Source organism: Rana temporaria, chromosome 9, assembly GCF_905171775.1.
Source record: "Rana temporaria chromosome 9, aRanTem1.1, whole genome shotgun sequence".
Lineage (NCBI taxonomy): Eukaryota > Metazoa > Chordata > Amphibia > Anura > Ranidae > Rana > Rana temporaria.
This window is the reverse complement of record NC_053497.1, coordinates 113,948,472-113,968,457: the sequence shown is the minus strand read 5'-3', so window position 1 is coordinate 113,968,457 and position 19,986 is coordinate 113,948,472. Positions and strand designations below refer to the sequence as shown.

General features: G+C 43.4%; 1 protein-coding gene across 5 annotated transcripts in view; it reads right to left on the bottom strand.

Annotated features, from left to right (window-relative positions):
• Positions 1-19,986, bottom strand: part of KCNT1 (potassium sodium-activated channel subfamily T member 1) — a 409,716-nt gene that overhangs the window by 238,702 nt on the left and 151,028 nt on the right. For 2 of the 5 annotated variants that reach the window (XM_040324181.1, XM_040324183.1), the window contains exon 1: positions 18,627-19,068. The exons of 2 other annotated variants lie outside the window; for them this stretch is intronic. In XM_040324181.1, the coding sequence (XP_040180115.1) occupies positions 18,627-18,775 (149 nt within the window). In that variant the 5' untranslated portion in view covers positions 18,776-19,068. Of the gene's footprint in view, positions 1-18,626; positions 19,069-19,986 lie in introns of those variants that run through there. One more of the 5 variants, XM_040324184.1, reaches the window with a different exon arrangement.

The window sequence follows — 19,986 nt, the reverse complement described above, 5'->3', positions numbered from 1 at the left end:
CCCCCCGCCCGTGGTCATATGCAGCTATAGGCATCGTTCATATATCGTCTTTTAGAGCCGCGATTTCCTTCACGGTAAGAACAATCATATCGGCTTGATCGTTCTTACAGTCGGCGGGATGGGATCGTTCACACCCCTCCCCCACCACACTCTAGTGCTTCTAACAACTCACCCATGCGATTGGTAAACCGGTGTGGGAACCAACCGGCGCCGGGTGTTGATAGAGATTTCCAGCCAGATGGTCCCAGAATTCTCTATGATCGTTCGGAGGCCAGGTGCGATGTTATGATGTCATGCCCAGCCTCTGCAATAATTCTAGCACAAGATCTCCTCTGTAACTCTAAACTGGTAACCTGTAAAAAAAAATCAAGCTTTGCCTATGGGGAATTTGAAGTACCAAAGTTTGGTGCCATTCCACAGGTGTGCGCATTTTTAAAGTATGTAGATGAAGAGGACAGTGGGATTATAACGGTGCCACTTAATTGGAATGAGGTGCGCTCTGTTTATTTTTGTTTTTTTGAAACTACAAGGATCCTCCCTACCTTTTGAACTGTGTGACATGTTAGGTATCTATGTACTCGGCGTAACATCATCTTTCACATTATGTAAAAAAAATATATCAAACTTTACAGTTTTTTTTTTAATGCATGACACAGATGTGTCCCCCTTCCCCCCCAAAAAAAAACACGTTTGAAAAATTGCTGCGCAAACACGTGCAAGATAAAACGTTGCAACAACCACTGTTTTATTCCCTAGGGTCTCTGTTAAAAAAAAACATATATAATATTTGGGGGCTTCTGAGTAAACCTGAAGGAAAATAGAAATACAAAAAACAATAACAGTAAAATAGCTAAAGGGAGAAGGAGAGGAAGGAGTTAATTCTCTTTGATCTGCATATGAATGAAACAATAATGTTGTTACGTGTTCTGAGAACTGCTGGGAAGTTTTGTCAAACACACCAGGGGCTGCAACCACTGCTGTATAAACAGAGCAAGGCCCAGGTGTCAGCAGAAAGAAGAGCCATCGGCAAAAGGGGGGAGTGGCAATCAGGGGAGCCTCATGGGCCATAAAAGAAGGTTTGGCAACACAGACCTGAATCTGGCCATACACTGATGGATTTCTTTTCGTTCAGCCTGCAGACTCCAGATTCCTCCATCCATGCTAACAGTGCAGATGACTGAACCCCACCCCCCTGCACAGGGCCAATCAGCACTGCCCAGACAGAGGGTCAGTCTCAGGCCGGATTCACACTAGTGCGGTGCGAATTTCAGCTCTTTTATCTCTGCAGAGAGATAAGAGAACTGTTCAGCAGATCCACTGCGTTTTAGCTGCAGATTACCTGCGAATTTGGAGACCTGGGAGAGGGGAGGGGGGGGGGAAGTGTATTTTACTGAATGAGAGAAATCCTGAAAAGAAATGAACACATCTGCGAATCAGCTGCGTACCCATAGAAGATAATGGACCTGAATTCGCACCGCAAGGCCTAAAATACGCACACGTTTTTTCGGCAATGCGCAGTGCGAATGCATCGCACAAATGTGAACCAGCCTCATTGAAAACAATGTATTTAGAAATGTTCTGCGTATTGGATGTGGTTTAAGCCGCACTCAATTCGCATAGGTGTGAACCCGGCCTCATAGGACAGTCAAAAGAGAATGACAACTCCTGTTACACACTTTAACCAGTGCTCAGCTGGAAACTGATAGAAGTCACAAGACTGCTATATACTGCTGATGAGAAAAGGTTTTAGTTTATATTTACTAAAATAATTGCATTTCCATGTTCTATGTGCTGTGGGAGACCAGATATAGTGAATGCAGGGTCCTGGGTTTAGTAACACTTTAAGGCTTAATTCACATATATGTGAATTGGATGCGTTTTTAATCGCATCCGATTCGCATAACATGTGAATCGGACCGGCTTTCAATTGAGCCGGTTCACGCATGTCCGTGGAGGCCAAGGTCTGTTTCTGAAAAGGGTCCTGTGTGATTTTAGGTCCGGTTTAGGTGCGAATTCAAGTAAAAATTCACACCTGAATCGCATCGGAACAAAACCGCACTCTGGACTGCAATCTTCAGCCAGACATGTGTGAACCCAGCCTTAAGTGGAGAGCCGATCGGAGCCATTCAAAAAACCTCGGAAATACTCAGTTCCCGAGCCATTCCGAGGTTTTCTAAATTCAGCCGAGCTGTCCTCGGGCCTTTCCGGGTGTTTCCGAGGCTCTCTAGCGCTAAGCTGCATCTGAGCAAATGTGGTATTGCAGGTCACTGAAGTCAATGCGGAACAAATTATTTTCGTTTCCATTGACTTCTATGGGGAAACTCGCTTTGATATGCAAGTACTTTGGATTACGAGCATTCTCCTGGAGCGGATTATGCTCGTAATCCGAGGTTCCACTGTACTACCCTATCTATTTATGAATACTAGTAGTACAAGGATGAAAAATAATCAATGTTGATTAACCACTTCCCTACCCATGTATAGTCACACGACGTCCTCAGGAGGGTCTCCCCTCCTGGGCAGGCATCATATGACGTCCTGGGCTTCCCAGCCACCTAGAGGGCACGCGCGCGCCCGCCGCGTCACTCGGGAGCCGGTGTGCATGCCCGGCGGCCGCAATGTCTGCCGGGCACCCGTAATTACCGGTAACAGAGCCAGGGACGTGGATCTGTGTGTTTGTAAACACACAGATCCACGTCCTGTCAGGTGAGAGGAGACCGATCGTGTGTTCCCAGTACAGAGGAACACTGATTAGTCTCCTCCCCTTGTGAGCCCCCTCCCCCTACAGTTAGAATCACTCCCTAGGTAACACATTTAACTCCATGATCGCCCCCTAGTGTTAACCCCCTCCCTGCCAGTGACATTTATACAGTAATCAGTACATTTTTATAGCACTGATCGCTGTATAAATGTGAATGGTCCCAAAATAGTGTCAAAAGTGTCCAATATGTCCGCCGTAATGTCACAGGCATGATAAAAATCACAGATCGCTGCCATTACTGTAAAAAAAAAAAAAAAATCCATAAATCTATCCCCTATTTTGTAGACGCTATAACTTGCGCAAACCAATCAATATATCGATATATATCGGCCTAAACTGAAGAAAAAAATGATAATTTTTTTTTTTAATTGGGATATTTATTATAGCAAAAAGTAAAAAAATATTGTGTTTTTTTCAAACTTATCGCTCTTGTTTTGTTTATAGCGCTAAAAATAGGAACCACAGAAGTGATCAAATACCACCAACAGAAAGCTCTATTTGTGGGGGAAAAAATGTGTATTTGGGTACAGTGTTGCATGACCGCGCAATTGTCATTCAAAGCGCGACAGCGCTGAAAACTAAAAATTGGCCTGGGCAGGAAGGGGGTGAAAACACCCGGTATTGAAGTGGTTGAGAGAGTGAAGTTCTACTTTAACCACTTCAGCCCCGAAAGAATTTACCCCCTTCCTGACCAGAGAATTTTTTGCGATTCGGCACTGCGTCTCTTTTATTGACAATTGCGACATTGCACCCAAACAAAATTTACGTCTTTTTTTTTTTAACACAAATAGAGCTTCCTTTTGGTGGTATTTGATGGTATTTGTTTGCGCTATAAACAAAAAAAGAGCGACAATTTAAAAAAAAAGCTATATTTTATACTTTTGCTAGAATAAACATCCCCAAAAAAGACATTTCTTTCTCAGTTTAGGCCGATACGTATTCTTCTACATATTTTTGGTAAACAAAATCGCAACAAGCGTATATTGATTGGTTTGCACAAAAGTTATAGCGTCTACGAAATGGGGGATTGTTTTATGGCATTTTTATTATGATTTTTTTTATTAGTAATGGCGGCAATCCACGATTTTTATCGTGACTGCGACATTATGGCGGACACATCAGACACTTATGAATCTATTTTGGGACCATTGTCATTTATACAGCCAACAGTGCTATAAAAATGCACGGATTACTATGTAAATGACACTGGCAGGGAGGGGGTTACACACTAGGGGGCGATGAAGGGGTTTAAGTGTGTCCTAGGGAGTGATTCTAACTGGGGGGGTATGGGCTACAAGTGACACGACACAGATCGCTACCCCTGATGACAGGGAGCAGAAGATTACTGTCCTGTCACTAGGCAGAACAGGGAAATGTCTTGTTTACATAGGCATCTCCCCGTTCTGCCGTACAGTGTCACGATCGTGGGACACACCCGCGGACATCAAGTCCGTGGGTCCTGCGGGCACGGCCACGGAGCTTGCGCGCACATGCACTGCGGCAAATTCAAAGCAACGTACAGGTACGTTGCTTTGCGCAGCCGTGCCATTCTGCCGATGTATAACAGCGTTAGCCGGTCGGCAAGTGGTTAAAGTGTATCTATGGTCAAAATGTAAAATTCTCATTTCCACATTGTATTTCAGCTATTTCCAGCCTACTTCTACTAATCTGAATGGTCATGAAGTTTTTAAAATTACTTTGTGAAGATCCACCCACATTTACTTAAATGTATTTTGTGACACGCATTCGCTATGCCCTGTGGATAGGCACTGCTGTGTCACACACTACACACAGTCTGCCTTCTGTACTACAGAGGTGCTGAGAGGAGGAGTTTCAGGAGGCGGAGTCACTAAATCACTGTTTGTAGGCAGCAAGGTACCATGGGATATGTAGTCCTTGGACATAGAAAGTAAACAGCAGAGGAGAAGCTGCAAAGCATGCAGGGAACCCAGGAAGTTGTGAAATGAGATGACCAGCACAGCAGCACTCACATGAAGGGAGATTTTTTAAGTAAGCGTATATTGGATTGTCAAGTATTACTATTGTTTGTATTTATATTACAATGTGTATGCTGTGACCATAGAGCTCCTGTATTTTTACCTTTATTTGAGGGAATTTGGAGGCCATTAATGACCTTCTTCTGAAAGTACTGGTTGGCCGGCTAGTACAAGAATGCATCCAGGAACATAAGAACTTCTGATCTGCATACTTCTTTTGAGTCAGAGACTCAGAAAGCATTGAAGCCACAGGATCAGCATGACAGACAAGCAACTTCTATCTCCCAAAGCAGAGATAACCCTGGCCAGTCTTCCAGATGACAGGTTTCCTTTAAGATAAAACCCATGGAAATTCACACTGCCATGAGTACCATGGAGCCTCGCTGTCAGTGCGCTGAAGGTGCTACAAGAATAAATTATGTATGTACGCTTTGTGTATTGATAGTGCTACAAGTAAGATCCATGCTGAGCCTTTTGTCTGCCTTCCATTGAACTCACATCAGTCAACGTTGAGCAATTTCAAACAAATACATGTTGAAAACAATTAACCCTACACCACAATAAGTATCCCTATTTGGGCTCTAATCGATCTGCTCTCCACTTACCCCCATAACTGTGGCATACCATATAAATCCATATACCATAATTACCTTTCCTGACAAAAGATTATATATTTCTGTTTAACCACTTGCTGACCGCCCTTTAGCAGTTTTACTGCTACAGGGCAGCAGCTCTGCGCCAGATCACTTTTATATACGTGATTCTGCACTTCTGCCTGCAGCGGGCACGTGCGTGCCGCCGGCCTGCTTCCGATCTGCAGGTGCCGGGCACTGGATGTCCACCGGCACCCACTGATCGTCAGGCAGAGACTATTTACAGCTTGCCAACCAGCCGCCGTCATTATACTGCGGCAGGTAGGCACGGCTGTGCAAACAGCCGTAGGTGTATGTCGGCCGCTTTAAGGGCCCTTTCACACTGGTGCGTTTTTGCTGTAAAAATAGCACTATTAAAACGCTCATAAAACGTTCCCCATGCCCCCTCCATTGAAATGAATTAAAAACCGCTGTAAAAACGCGGTAAAAATGCGGTAAAAACGGAGCGTTAAAATCTGTAGGGGGCCCGCAGCACAACGTCGGAACAGATGACCATGGCCAGCGGCCGCAATGTCTGCCGGCAACCTGCAATAGCTCCTCAGAGAGCCAGAACAGGGATTTGTCAATGGAAACAAACAGATCCACATTCTGTCATGGAAGTAGAGAGATCTGTTGTTCCTAATAATCAGGAACAGTGATCTCTCTCTACTCCCAGTCAGTCCACCCCCCCACACACACACAGTTAGAAACACCTACCTAGGGAAAACCTAACCCTTTGATCGCCCCTAGTGTTAACCTCTTCCCTGTCAGTGACATTTATACAGTAATCAGTGGCTAGTTATAGCACTGAACACTGTATAAATGTCACTGGTCCCAAAAAAGTGTCAAACATGTCCGATCTGTCCACCGCAATCCTGCTAAAAGTCACTGATTATCGCCATTACTAGTAATAAATAATAAAAATGCCATAAATATATCCCCTATTTTTTAGACGCTATAACTTTTGCACAAAACAAGCAATAATATACGCTTATTGCGTTTTTTTTTTATACATATAACATTTTTATGAAGAAATTTTACAAAGACATTCATTATGAAGACATTTTTTGTTTTTTTGGGGATATTTATTATAACAAAAAGTAAAAAAAATATATATTTTTTTAAATTGTCACTCGTTTTGTGATCAAAAACCACCAAAAAAAGCTTTATTTGTGGGAAAAGGACATAAATTTTGTTTGTGTACAATGTCGCATGACCGTCGCAATTGTCAGTTAAAGCGACGCAGTGCTGTATCGCAAAAAAATGGCCTGGTCATTAAGAGGGCAAATCCTTCCAGGGCTTTTGCAAAGCAGGGGATAAAATCCATCTGTTCCCCTAGTAAAAGCAGCACATATAATGTATACAAACGCTAGTTTGGCACACAGTTAATCCTTGATAGATGTTTTACCCCTTCCCAGCCAGTGTCATTAGTACAGTGACCGTGCATAGTTTTAGCACTGATCACTGTATTAGTGTCACTGGTTCCTACAAAGTGTCAGTTTGTCTGCAACAATATCGCAGTCCCTCTATAAGTCACTGATCGCCATTATTACTAGTATAAAAAATAAAAATAAAAATTCCATAAATATATATCATAGTTTGTAGACGAAATAATGTTTACATAAACCAATCAATATAAACGTATTGGGATTTTTTTTTTACCAAAAACATGTAGCAGAATATATATTGGCCTACATTTTTAAAGAAATTTGTTTTTTTATTGGATAGTTTTTATAGCAGAAAGTAAAAAATATTTGCCACCATTACTAGTATAAAATCGCCACCATTACTAGTATAAAATCGCCACCATTACTAGTATAAAAAAAAAATACAACTTCCATAAATATATATCATAGTTTGTAGACGCTATAATGTTTGTGTAAACCATTCAATATAAGTTGATTGGGATTTTTTTTTACAAAAACATGTAGCAGAATACATATTGATTTTTTTATTATTATTTATTTTTTTTTTGTATTGATTGAATTTTTTTTTTTATTGAATAGTTTTTATAGCAGAAAGTAAAAAATATTGTTTTTATTCAAAATTGTCTGTCTTTTTTTGTTTATAGCGCAAAAAAAAAAAAAAACGCAGAGGTGATCAAATACCACTAAAAGAAAGCTATATTTGTGGGAAAAAAATGACATCAATTTTATTTGGGCACAGCATTGCATGACCGAACAAGTTAAAGTAACGCAGTGCCGTATCGCAAAAAGTGGCTTCGTCGTGAAAGGGGGGTAAATCTTCCAGAGAGCAAGTGGTTAGGGAAATACATAATTTGCTGCAGGAAAGCAAACCACCCTCCAGGTCATTCCTGGAGCTGCCTGTAATTTTTTTCAAATATACATTTAATTGAACACCAACAAAGGGCGAGATTCCAACATTACAACCAATGCAAAATACATCATGTATTACAGACACTCATGCCGCGTACAGACGGTCGTTTTTTGTGATGAAACAAAACGACGTTTTAAATCATGAAATAAAACGACGTTTTTGAAACATCATTTTCAAAAACGATGTTGCCTACACACCATCGTTTTTTCACAATGCTCTAGCAAAGCGAGGTTACGTTTCACCACTTTTTTCCATTGAAGCTCACTTCATAACTAGCTTCTGGGCATGCGCGGGTATAAAAACGTCGTTTGAAACGTCGTTTTTTGGTACACACGGTCAATTTCTGTGAAACAAAAAACGACGTTTTGAAAAACGACACAAAAAATTCGAGCATGTTCGAATTTTTTTTTGGTTGTTTTTTTGAAGACATAAAACGACGTTTTGCCCACACACTATCATTTTAAATGACGTTTTTTAAAACGTCGTTTTTTTTCATCACAAAAAACGACCGTCTGTACGCGGCATTATAATGGGTGGTAACAATTATAGTGGGTGGTAATGCTGTAAACATTGTACGCCATCTCAATAACCAATGGTCAGCAGCAGGATACATATTGCATTTGGCTCACATTACAAGTAATAACTACACCAATAAATCCGTAAGTGTCAAGAAGCACTAGGATCTCACCCTTTCCTTTACGCTATTTCCTTTAAGAATGTACAGCGAGCAGTATAGGGAAAAAGATGAAGAGAAGAAATAAAGGGAAGATAATAAGAAGGGGGGTATAAGGGGGTGGGGAAAAAAAATGTGCATAAAAAAATGGAGTAACTAGGGTTCTCAAGCTACACCGTTGTCAACCGACAAACTATGACCCCAGAAGGGTTTTTCCCTCATCAGAGAAAATAAATACATTCCAGAGACTCCAGGTTTTTGAGTATTTCTCACGGTTATATTGCGTGGTAAGGACTAAGTCCTCCATCTTGTTCACATCCTCCACCTTCAGCAGCCAAAACGTGGTGGTCGGTGGACTGTTGTTTCCAGTAAAGGGGTTTACAAGCCTTAGCGGCATTCAGCAAATGTCGTACTAACGATTCTTTGTAAGATTAATAGCCAGATTAAGGAAATTTACGACGGGCGTATCTGTAGATACGCCGTCGTAACTCCGAATCAGCGCCGTCGTAACATTAAGTGTATGCTCAAACTGAGATACGCTTAAATGCTTGGCTTGCATACACACGGTTACACAAAAGTTCTCGTAACTTTTGAGCGTTAAGAACGCGGTGACGTACAACGCTACGACGAGGCGAGAAAAAGAAGTTCAATGCTTCCGAGCATGCGTGCATACAGACGAACGGATTTCCTGATAGGATTTTTTTCCATCGGAAAAATTGAGAACCTGCTCTCAAACTTTTGCTGGCGGAAATTCCGACAGCAAAAGTTTGATGGAGCATACACACGGTCGGAATTTCCGATGAAAAGCTCACATCAGACTTTTGCTGGTGGAAATTCCACTCCTGTGTATGGGGCACTAGTCATCTTTTAGTTTGGGTGACAAGGTGGTTGAATTAGAGTTCTGGGTTCCTGAGACCTTTAGTGCAAAAACACTACTAGGTTTATTGCCTTCTTCTCTTTAATTGTCCCAGATAAGTGTATAAGTGTGAAGGGAACACTGGATGGCTTAGAGAGACTGGAAGAAAGATTCTAGCTGCTCTGTAAAGTGCTATGTAATATGCCGGTGCTATAAGCACACAGGATATAATCAGGATGACAGCGCACCTGCTTGCCCATTCCCAAAGTGCCACCCCGACAGGTTCCCTGCACAACACAGACAATCTGCACGTCGTTCCCTGAAGTCTGGACTGAGCCATTCAGCTGAAAACAATCTGTATCTCACTTTTCCTGAAACATTTCCTACAGAACACTGAACCAGTCACACAAGTTTCGGCACCAGAAGAGCTTACACTCTAATGTGCCCACAACATCGACACACTATAATTTTCACACATATTTATTTAGCCATGACATATTCCACAGTCATAGCCATTCACGTCAGTCTCTGCACCTGTGGAGCTTACACTCTGTCTTTTTAACCAATGGACAATTGACGTCCAGGAAGTGGTTGTGAAATCCTGACTGGACGTCTATCCTGACTGGACGTCTATTGACGTCCTGCAGCATTTCAAGCCGGCACGCGCCCGTGGGGCGGGGTGCGCGCTGATGCGGGGTGTCAGTCCGGCGGAGGCTCTTTACCACGTGATCAGCCATGTCCAACCACAGCTGATCACGATGTAAACAGGAAGAGCCGCTGATCAGCTCTTCCTCACTCGCGTCTCACAGACGCGAGTAGAGGAGAGCCGATTGGCGGCTCTCCTGACAGGGGGAGTTCGCGCTGATTGTTTATCAGCATAGCCCCCCCCCCCTCGGATGCCAACACTGGACCACCGGGGAGTGCCCCCCCCCCCCAGTGCTCAGAGCAAAAAAAAAACACCAATAAAAAAAATTAACACAATCGATGCCAATCAGTTCCCACAAATGGGCACTGACTGGCAACATGGGCACTGGCTGGAATGATGCCCAGCAATGCCATCAGTGCCAAGTGTCCATCAGTGCCACCTCTCAGTGCCCATCTATGCCCAGTGCCCACCTATCAGTGTCCATCTGTGCCACCCATAAGTACCCATCAGTGCCACCCATGAGTGCCCATCAGTGCGACCAAAGAGTGCCAAGTGCCGCCTATGAGTGCCCATCAGTGCCGCCTATGAATGCCCATCAGTGCAGCATACCAGTGCCACCTATGAGTGCCCATCAGTGCCGCCTATCGGTGCCCATCAGTGCCACCTCATCGGTGCCCATCAGTGCCACCTCATCGGTGCCCATCAGTGTCACCTCATCGGTGCCCATATTTGAAGAAGTAAACTTACTTATTTACAAAAAAAATTAACAGAAAATAATAAAAACAATTTTTTTTTCAAAAATGACGTTTTTTTTAGTTGTTGCGCAAAAAATAAAAATCGCAGAGGTGATCAAATACCACCAAAAGAAAGCTTTACTTGTGGGAACAAAAAGATAAAAAATTCATTTGGGTACAGTGTAGCACGACCGCGCAATTGTCATTCAAATTGTGACAGCGCTGAAAGCTGAAAATTGGCTTGGGCAGGAAGGTGCGTAAGTGCCTGGTATGGAAGTGGTTAAAATAATCTGATCTTATCAAATCGATAGGATCGATGTGTAATATTTTCTTAGCCTGAGGGGGTGTTTGGGTGAAGGTTAGGGCTTTGTTTTGCATCATTTTGTAGTTTGCTAGTAATACAATTATGTTTCGTTGTATAAAGCTCTATTTATGCTTTTTGGTAAAAAGCGGTTTGATTCTTTGGTATCTGCTGATAAGCCTGTTTGTTTTTGTTTATGTATATCGTCTTTTTTATTTATTTTTGTATATATGTAAATATATTTTAATACCCAGCTGTATGCTTGCAAGATTTTTGATAAACAGAAATTTACACTCTAATGTGCCCACCGCAGCCATGCACTGTTATTGTACATTTCTATAGCTCTGACATATTCCACAGTGCTGTACAAAGAACAGTAAAATCAGTTACATCAGTTGTACCAGAGGGGCTTACATACTAATGCCCCCCCCCCCCCACATAGTCGCACCATTAATATTGAAAGAAAGCAACCCAAGAAGTTCATATATGTAATTCATAGGTTGAAGCAGCGCTTCAAGGTGATAAAAATAAACACCGGATAGTGATAAAAGTCCAAAAAAGACTTTTAATAATCCTAAAGAGTGTTCATATGGGATCTCGTCAGAAAGGATAACAAGAATCTGATAACACAGCTTTAGTGTATAAATGGATCGTTAGCCAGCAGTGACTCCACTTTGTTGAATCCTTATTTGTAGCCACAGGGGGTTATTGTATCCATCCTGATAGATACGATCAATCATAAAGGATGTCCAGTTACAGGCTCATTGCTGGCTTATTGGCTCCTTACATAGAGAAAAGAAACAAGCGTGAACTTTTTTTAAAAGTTTTATTTCCAGCAACTAGTCGGCTTCCCCATCTAGTCACACCTATTGAGAAAAACGTAATGACGAAACGCGTCTAGGCGTGACCAAACTACTGCCATAGTGCTGATCTATAAGGATATAGATGCCTCCTGCATGTATCCTCACCTGTCAAATGTTTCCCTTCTGTCTGTTATAAGAACTGAAAAACTGCAGATTCTGTGGGTGGGTCTGTTGTCTGGAGCTCGGTGGGTGGAGTTGTGATATCAGTAGACTCCCCGCCCACCTCTACACTCCCCTTGTCAACATGCATTTTTTCCTGTGTATTCCTTACACTAAATTACACTAAAGTCAAAATCCAGAAAAGTAACCACATGACTTCAGAAAAGGAGTGGGGGTGGGAATTAAAAAATAATGCCTGTCACTCACAGCAAGGGGGCGGAACGGACTAAGGTTTTTCTCTGTAAGTCCGTTTTATTTCACTGAACAATAAAAGAGGATTGCTCAGAGCTGGATTAACTCTGTGTGGCAAGACTGGGCACAGATGATAGGAAATCTTATACTCTACATTGTGACATCAAGGAAAATAAATAAAACATTTTGGGTTTACATTCACTTTAAGTACAAGAAGAAGAAGAGGGGGAAGCGCCACCTAAGTGCAGTATCAAAAGGAAATTTAATGAGCAAGCGGTTAAAAACACTTACAGGATATAAAACAAAACGTGCATCTATAATGACCTTTCAGTATATACATAATCTGGCATCAAATGATAAAAAATAAACAAATCTGTGAATTATTTCTATATTATTATTAAAATAATCCACTGATTGTTAAATAAACACAATTGGCAAGTAAAAATATCAACAAGGAGTGGGAAATCTCCTAAACTATACATAGAATACGTAGAGTCCAGGCTGCAGAACTGATAATATCCCCTGTGATACGTCTACCAATAAAAAGAATATAGATTTGTAGGAAAAGATCCCTTTCATCCCAACCCCAGTAAACGGAACAATCTTTTGTTGAAGTGGGACTGCGCCCGCACTGCGACTGCATATCCACTTGACCTCCAGATGATTTACCCCCCTTCAAGAACAGGCCACTTTTTTCGTTACTTTAACTAACAATTGCGCGGTCATGCAGCGCTGTACCCTAAAAAAATGTATGACATTTTCTTCCCACAAGTGGAGATTTCCTTTGGTGGTATTTGATCACCTCTGCGGTTTTTATTTTTTGCACCCTAAACAAAAAAAGACAGACAATTTTGAAAATGTATATATATATTTTTTTACTTTCTGCTATAAAACACATCAAATAACAAGAATTAAAAAAAACCGATCTCCTTCATAAATTTAGGCCAATATATATTCTGCTACATATTTTTGGTAAAAAAAAATCCCAACAAGCGTATATTGATCGTCTACAAACTATGGGATAGTTTATGGATTTGTTTTCCTTTTTTATATTAGTAATGGCGATAAATAGCGACTTATAGCGGGACTGCGATATTGTGGTGGACAATCGGAAACTAACTGACACTTTTGACCCTTTGTGGGAACCAGTGCCACCAATTGGCCGAGAGGAGAAGCAATCATATTGGCCGGAAACGGGGGGGGGGGGGGTAGCAGGAGGAGGTCGCCAAAGCTGCCCGAAAACCTGGATGGGGTAAGTGTGGATGATGGGTGGACAGGCAAACGACAGGGGGTGGGGGGTTTGACCGATCGAACAGGGGGAGGGGGGAAATCGGGTGGGTTGTTTGCTGCCCCCCCCTTGCTGCCTCCCCCCAAAAAATTGAGAACCAGCCACCACTGGTGATAGGTGCCACTTGGGTGCAGCCCCACTGCAAGGAGACATTTTTAGTGTTCCTGGAGTTCAGCTGTTTTACATTAAAGTAAGACTAAACCCATCTGCCTCCTCTTTTACCCCCTGCCAGTGCCCATCACTGCCCACTAGTGCCATCTATTAATGCCTCATCAGCAGTGCTGCCTATCAGTGCCTATTACTGCCACCCATCAGTGCCCACTTCTCAGTGCCACCTATCAATGCCCTTCAGTGCCACCTCTCAGTGACCACCAGTGCTGCCTATCAGTGACCACCAGTGCCACCAATCAGTGTCCACCAGTGCCGCCCATCAGTGACCACCAGTGCCACCTATCAGTGCAGCCCATCATTGTCTATCAGTGCAGCCCATCATTGCCCATCAGTGCCCATCAGTGCTGGCTCATCAGCGTACATGAATGAAGGAGAAAAATTACCTGTTTGCAAAATTTTATAACAAAATATAAAAAAATATAATAAAAAAAAAATAAGAAACCGTAGAGGTGATCAAATACCACCAAAAGAAAGCTCTATTTGTGGGAAAAACAATTATAAAATGTAATTTGGGTACAGTGTTGTATGACCGCGCAATTGTCATTTAAAGTGCGTCAGCGTTGAAAGCTGAAAATTGGTCTGGGCAGGAGGGGGGTTTAAGTGCCCAGTAAGCAAGTGGTTAACAAAGCGAGTCGGAAGCCATGTTTTGAAGCAATTATAAACTAGCCCTTATGGTCACATGGCTTGTGATCTCAACCAGTCAAACCATCCAATGGCTGGTGTTGTAACTGATCACATGTGCAATATCGTGGCAGTTGCAGATCAAACAGAGGCCAAGATGGCGGCTTCCTTGGGTGACAAGGATAGGAGGGTTTAGTTCCAAGGATAGGAGGGTTTAGTGCCAAGGATAGGAGGGTTTAGTTCCAAGGATAGGAGGGTTTAGTGCCAAGGATAGGAGGGTTTAGTTCCAAGGATAGGAGGGTTTAGTGCAAAGGATAGGAGGGTTTAGTGCCAAGGATAGGAGGGTTTATTTCCAAGGATAGGAGGGTTTAGTGCCAAGGATAGGAGGGTTTAGTGCCAAGGATAGGAGGGTTTAGTGCCAAGGATAGGAGTGTTCAGTTCCAAGGATAGGAGGGTTTAGTTCCAAGGGTAGGAGGGTTTAGTGCCAAGGATAGGAGGGTTTAGTGCCAAGGATAGGAGGGTTTAGTGCCAAGGATAGGAGGATTTAGTGCCAAGGATAGGAGGGTTCAGTGCCAAGGATAGGAGGGTTTTGTTCCAAGGATAGGAGGGTTTAGTCCCACTTTAAGGTTTGTTGAACAGAAAAAAAAATCAGACTTGGTGCTTTTAGAAAAAAAAGTCTTCTCTGGCGTTTCCAAAATTATTTGTTACGTATATCTTGTAGAGATTCAGCACTTGTGTATGACATCATATCGTCATTGCACTCTGATCTGTACTAAATTTAGAATGTGACCAGCGGGAAATCCAGTTGAACAAAATCTTTTGATCAGGAATTCCACGCTGTGCTGAAAGAATCTGTTCAGCTTGGTCAGGCCTTCAGAGAATTCCGCCTTTAGAGCAATTTAAGTGCTACCTAAATTGTACAAATTTGTGAGAGTGAAGCGGCTTAGAAAGAGCGCGCTGATTGTCGGCCTGCACGTGCTCTGCGGCTTCACTGAGCTGATTTAATTACTACAATTTTACATGCAAATGAAGGATGATGCAATGTGCAAACAGCGTGCTATACCTGGATGCTTTGCATTTTGTGGGCGAGATAGCAGGTTCATAAAGTTCATTTGTTCAAAATGAATAGAAACGAAGATGCCGGGGAACATGCAACGCGTCTCCCTGATAGAGCCTTCTGGGATTTGTAGTTAGTTGCTAGTTATGGATCAGGGTTTTTAAAGGGAAAGCATTAGGTTCAGTCCACCAAAAATTGTCATTTCAGGCTTTGGTAGATGCTGGAGAGTTAATACTGAACTCCAGGAGAAAGAAGTTCCTTCTTGCAGTGAGGCTGCAACTGCATTTCAAGGGTTAACTTCTCATATATGTCTAGGGGACCGGGTAAAGCAGCTTTACTTATTCCTTCACTCCCTCCCTGTTAGACTGTTTCATGCCACCCCCCCCCCCCCCCGCACTAGGGCAGTGGGATGCCCCTGGCGTTAAGACTGATGCAGGGACCATAGCCCTGCAATGGATGTGAGGACAAGGGTCAGTCCACTTCCAGAGCATAGGAAACTGCTGTTTACGGGGGAAGTGGGCATCAGGCAACTAAAAGTGCTTTTCCTGTTGCCAGTACAGAAACAAGCATTTAACTCTTGCAGCTCCACTGCACAGGAGGACTTCTTCCTGGAGATGGACCTTTACCACCTGACAGTTCTGTCCTATCTCCAATGGACTCTGTTGGTGGCACTTCCCTTTACTCCTATTGTGCCCCCTATCCCTGTTAGACTTTGATCATTGTTTTAATATAGAGAAGGTATAAAGGGGTAACCAAAGCCAAAATGCTACATTGCTGCTCTGGGCTCTCATGAGTGGGCTGGTCATGTGATCAGATGCCTAGGAAGTTGGTCAGGTGGTCCTGGCTGAATAGCACTGATGGAGCCAGGATGGCCTGGTGGTGGGTCTGATTTTGCTATTTTAACAACTTCTAGCTTTTACTTCTTCAATTTTTATTGTAGGTATATCCACAATATACAGTAGTACAAACGCACCTTGTTCACCCACGCAGGGGCTACAACTGGCCAACTAGAGAATGTAAATGTACATATACAGCATAGGTAAAGGAGGGAAGGCCTTCTTCGCAAACATCACATTTAAATGAAACAAATTATACACTATATTACCAAAAGTATTGGGACACCTGCCTTTACACACACATGAACTTTAATGGCATCCCAGTCTTAGTCCATAGGGTTCAATATTGAGTTGGCCCACTCTTTAACAGCTTCAACTCTTCTGGGAAGGCTGTCCACAAGGTTTAGGAGTGTGTCTATGGGAATGTGTGACCATTCTTCCAGAAGCTCATTTGTGAGGTCAGGCACTGATGTGGACGCGAAGGCCTGGCTCGCAGTCTCTGCTCTAATTCACCGCAAAGATGTTCCATCGGGTTGAGGTCAGGACACTGCGCTGGCCAGTCAAGTTCCTTCACCACAAACACACTCATCCATGTCTTTATGGACCTTGTTTTGTGCACTGGTCCAAATCATTTGGTGGAGGGGGGATTATGTTGTAGGTCTGTTTTTCAGGGGTTGGGCTTGGCCCATTAGTTCCAGTGAAGGGAACTCTTAAGGTGTCAGCACAATTTCATGCTCCCAACTTTGTGGGAACAGTTTGGGGATGGCTCCTTCCTTTTCCAACATGACTGTACACAAAGCAAGGTCTATAAAGACATGGATGAGTGAGTTTGGGGTGAAGGAACTTGACTGGCCTGCACAGAGTCCTGACCTCAACCCAAAAGAACACCTTTGAGATAAATTAGAGCAAGGATTGCAAGCCGGGCCTTCTCGTCCACATCAGTGCCTGACCTCACAAATACGCTTCTAGAAGAATGGTCAAACATTCCCATAGACACTCCTAAACCTTGTGGACAGCCTTCCCAGAAGAGTTGAAGCTGTTTTAGCTGCAAAGGATGGGCCAACTCAATATGGAACCCTACAGACTAAGACTCCATTAAAGTTCATGTGAGTGCAAAGGCAGGTGTCCCAATACTTTTGGCAATATAGTGTATATGTATTTTGGGGAAAACCACACAATTTGCCAAAGTAGGCAGAGCATCAACGTCTAGCTTTATTGTAAAGTCCTGGTGCCCAATCTGATGCCCTTTGGCATACCTGAGGTTGGTCCTCAGACCTGAACAGTTTGTAGTGGGAACATTGATTAAAGTAATAGCACTGATCTCTACCAGCCTTATGTAACGTTCTCAGTTTCGTATGATCTTTTGCAACATATCCCCAGCCAAACATGTAGCACGTCCACACTCTGACTCTCATTTCCCTTATTAGGTCCCCAGTTTCTGACGGTCCTCGCAATCATTACATATATTGAACATTATGTGCGGCCCTCTGGCCATGTCAGGGGCTACATTTGAAGCCCCCCTTTAGTTGACAAGCACTGCTGTAAAGTACCCCACCATCATTCATCCACGTGAACGAAAGCCGACATCAGATAGGTTGATAGGGGTTCCCACCTCGCTCATTCTTGGGAGTCCTTTAAATCAGCATGCCTAAAACCGACTCGCATGCCGACTTTTCTCTCAGGGGCCGTCCACGGGTACCATCGCCCTACTGAACCTTCTAGCTGTGTCACCCCCTGTGGAGTCTCACTCCTTTTGCTGCGCTGTCCGTCACATTAAACAAATAACACTCAAACAGGGAAAAGACCACAACTTGGGACTCCAGAATTTTTAAAGAATATAGGCGGCCGGGCCGTGTTTCATTCGGCACCTTAACATCCACCCAAAATTGAAATATCAAGTTGGTCAGGGAGTAGGGATAGGCTTTTTGTGTCCTGCCCCCCCCCCCCCCTTCTATACTTCTGTTTACTTCTTGCTTGTTCCTCTCTCTTACTTAGATGTCCTAGTTTCTTCTTTTTGCTCCTGGGAACTGGATACCCCCAGCTTGTTGGTAAGCGCTTAGACGCGAGTTTCACAACTCGCATTCGGCGCTCTATAAGCATTTATTCCAATCCAATTACCTCTTTATATAAGAATAGCAATCTAACTTCTTCTATTAGCCGCAAAGTATACCTTATTTACAAACTGGCCCTGAACCTCCTGGTGTCTTTATTCAACCTTACCAACCAACTATGGAACTCTGGATACTCGCATGCCAGGATGCCAAAGCTCATGAAACAAACCCCAAATGATGCATTAGCAGGGTATTTGTATACAATGCAGCGCCTCGTTCTTTCTGTATACATGAATAGTGAAAGCCGTGTGTGTGTGCTGCATTTCCAGCAAGCTGTGCGTCGGATTGCCCCTCTCTGCAGTGATGATGTATTTCTAGCCCATAGTGACACACATGCACATGCACTTACAAGGCGACTGCAATCTGGAGATGTAGAATTATCTATAGGTACCTTTGGCCAGCATCGCTTGTCAAGGAGCCCATAATTCGGGCCGGTAGCAGGGGGCTGACGCCGTTCAGATCCTCTCTTGTAATTGGTGGAACGATTTTGGAGCTGGTGCTGATTTCGGAAGGAGAATTCTTCATCTTAGGTCTGGCCATCCTATCAGCTGTGACAAGCTGCCTCCTTCCTCTAGCTCTTCCTCAACTCTCAATGATCATACTGCATGCAGTCTCTGCAGGCTAGTACCACCTGATTTATACTTCTTCCATGCTCCCCACAGGGATGAAGTGGTACAGTCCTCCTTTTCTACGGCAAGACATTGGAGAGAGAGAGGGGGGGGGGGGTGCTCTCACTTGGCTGCACTGGGATACCGGTGCTCTAGGACAGTTCTTCTGTAGGATGCTCTAGTCTGTATAGACGCTTCTAATGTCATCCTGGATTCTAAACAAGAGATGCAATGCCTCCCCTGCCTCTGTGATGGTCTCCTCCCACATCCTGTGCTTCATACATTGTATAGAAAATGAACAGCACACACTTCTTCTATTATTTAATATTATTGCAGCCAGTGGACGCCGTTGCGTAGCTGCAGGTTGGTTACGTCTTGGCTTAGAGACACGATAGGACGGGGTGCAGTGGGCACACTCACAGCTGGACCATTGTTCTGCAAGCCACCTGCACTTAAAGGGGAACTCTGATCTTGTCTTAGATGTACATGATAGGGACTGGATTCCTGAAAATCATTACAGTAAAACTTGTAATCCAAAGCACTTGTATATCAAAGCATTTGTATATCAGAGGCACCTCTAAGGTCCCGTAAACACGGTCGGACAAAACCGATGAGAATGGACCGAGGTTTAGTTTCATCGGTCCAAACCGACCGTGTGTATAGCCCATCGGTCTGTTTTCCTTCGGTCCAAAATTTTAAAACATGCTTCAAAACCGAACCGATGGACCGCTGACCGATTGGGCCAAACCGATGGTTAGTACACAAAAGCATCGGTTCAGAACCCGCGCATGCTCAGAATCAAGTCGACGCATGCTTGGAAGCATTGAACTTTGTTTTATTCAGCACGTCGTGTGTTTGACGTCACCGCGTTCTGACATGATCCGTTTTTTGAAACGATGGTGTGTACGCACATCAGGCCGTCAGGCCACTTCAGTGGTGAACCGATGGAAATGGCCCGTCGGACCATTCTCACCGGTTTTGTTCGACCGTGTGTACGGGGCCTCAGTGTAGCAATAGTTTGCTAAATGTTGTACCTTCATTAAATGTAACCATATTGCTACACTTAGAGGCTCCTCTCTTCTCTTTTATACTTAGTTGTGACATGACTCTACTCTTATATCAAGACATCGCTTGTATATCAAG